The 329-nt window shown below is 64.7% G+C and overlaps 1 protein-coding gene across 1 annotated transcript in view; it reads right to left on the bottom strand.

Annotated features, from left to right (window-relative positions):
* Positions 1–49: 49 nt before the first annotated feature.
* LOC104505801 (class II histocompatibility antigen, B-L beta chain-like) overlaps positions 50–329 on the bottom strand; it is a gene marked incomplete at both ends in the record, with an annotated part of 499 nt that continues 219 nt past the window's right edge. The window contains one exon of the mRNA XM_010146513.1: positions 50–319. Coding sequence (XP_010144815.1) covers positions 50–319 — 270 coding nt within the window. The remainder of the gene's footprint in view (positions 320–329) is intronic.

The following is a 329-nucleotide window of genomic DNA, read 5'->3' as shown; positions in this document are numbered from 1 at the left end:
GGGCTTTAAGGTCCCTCCCACCCCATCCCATTCCGTGATTCGCGCTCACCTCTCCTCTCCGTGGCGAAAGGCGTCCACGCTCCGTAGTTGTGCCGGCAGATCGTGTCCACCTCAGCCCGTTTCCGCTCCAGCACGTCCGGCTGGCTGTTCCAGGACCGGGCGTCGGGCTCGCCCAGGGGGGTGTCGGCCACGAAGACCCCCACGTCGCTGTCGAAGTGCACGTACTGCTGCCGGTTGAAGACGACCCTCACCACGAGCCTCACGCGCTCGGTGCCGTTGGTGAAGTGACAGTGACCCGTCAGCATCTCCTGGAAAAACCCTGTTCCGTC

The sequence above is a fragment of the Eurypyga helias genome, unplaced genomic scaffold (genome assembly GCF_000690775.1).
Source record: "Eurypyga helias isolate BGI_N326 unplaced genomic scaffold, ASM69077v1 scaffold35382, whole genome shotgun sequence".
NCBI classification, from domain to species: domain Eukaryota; kingdom Metazoa; phylum Chordata; class Aves; order Eurypygiformes; family Eurypygidae; genus Eurypyga; species Eurypyga helias.
The sequence above is the reverse complement of the archived record's forward strand: the minus strand, read 5'-3'. Positions and strand labels throughout refer to the sequence as shown.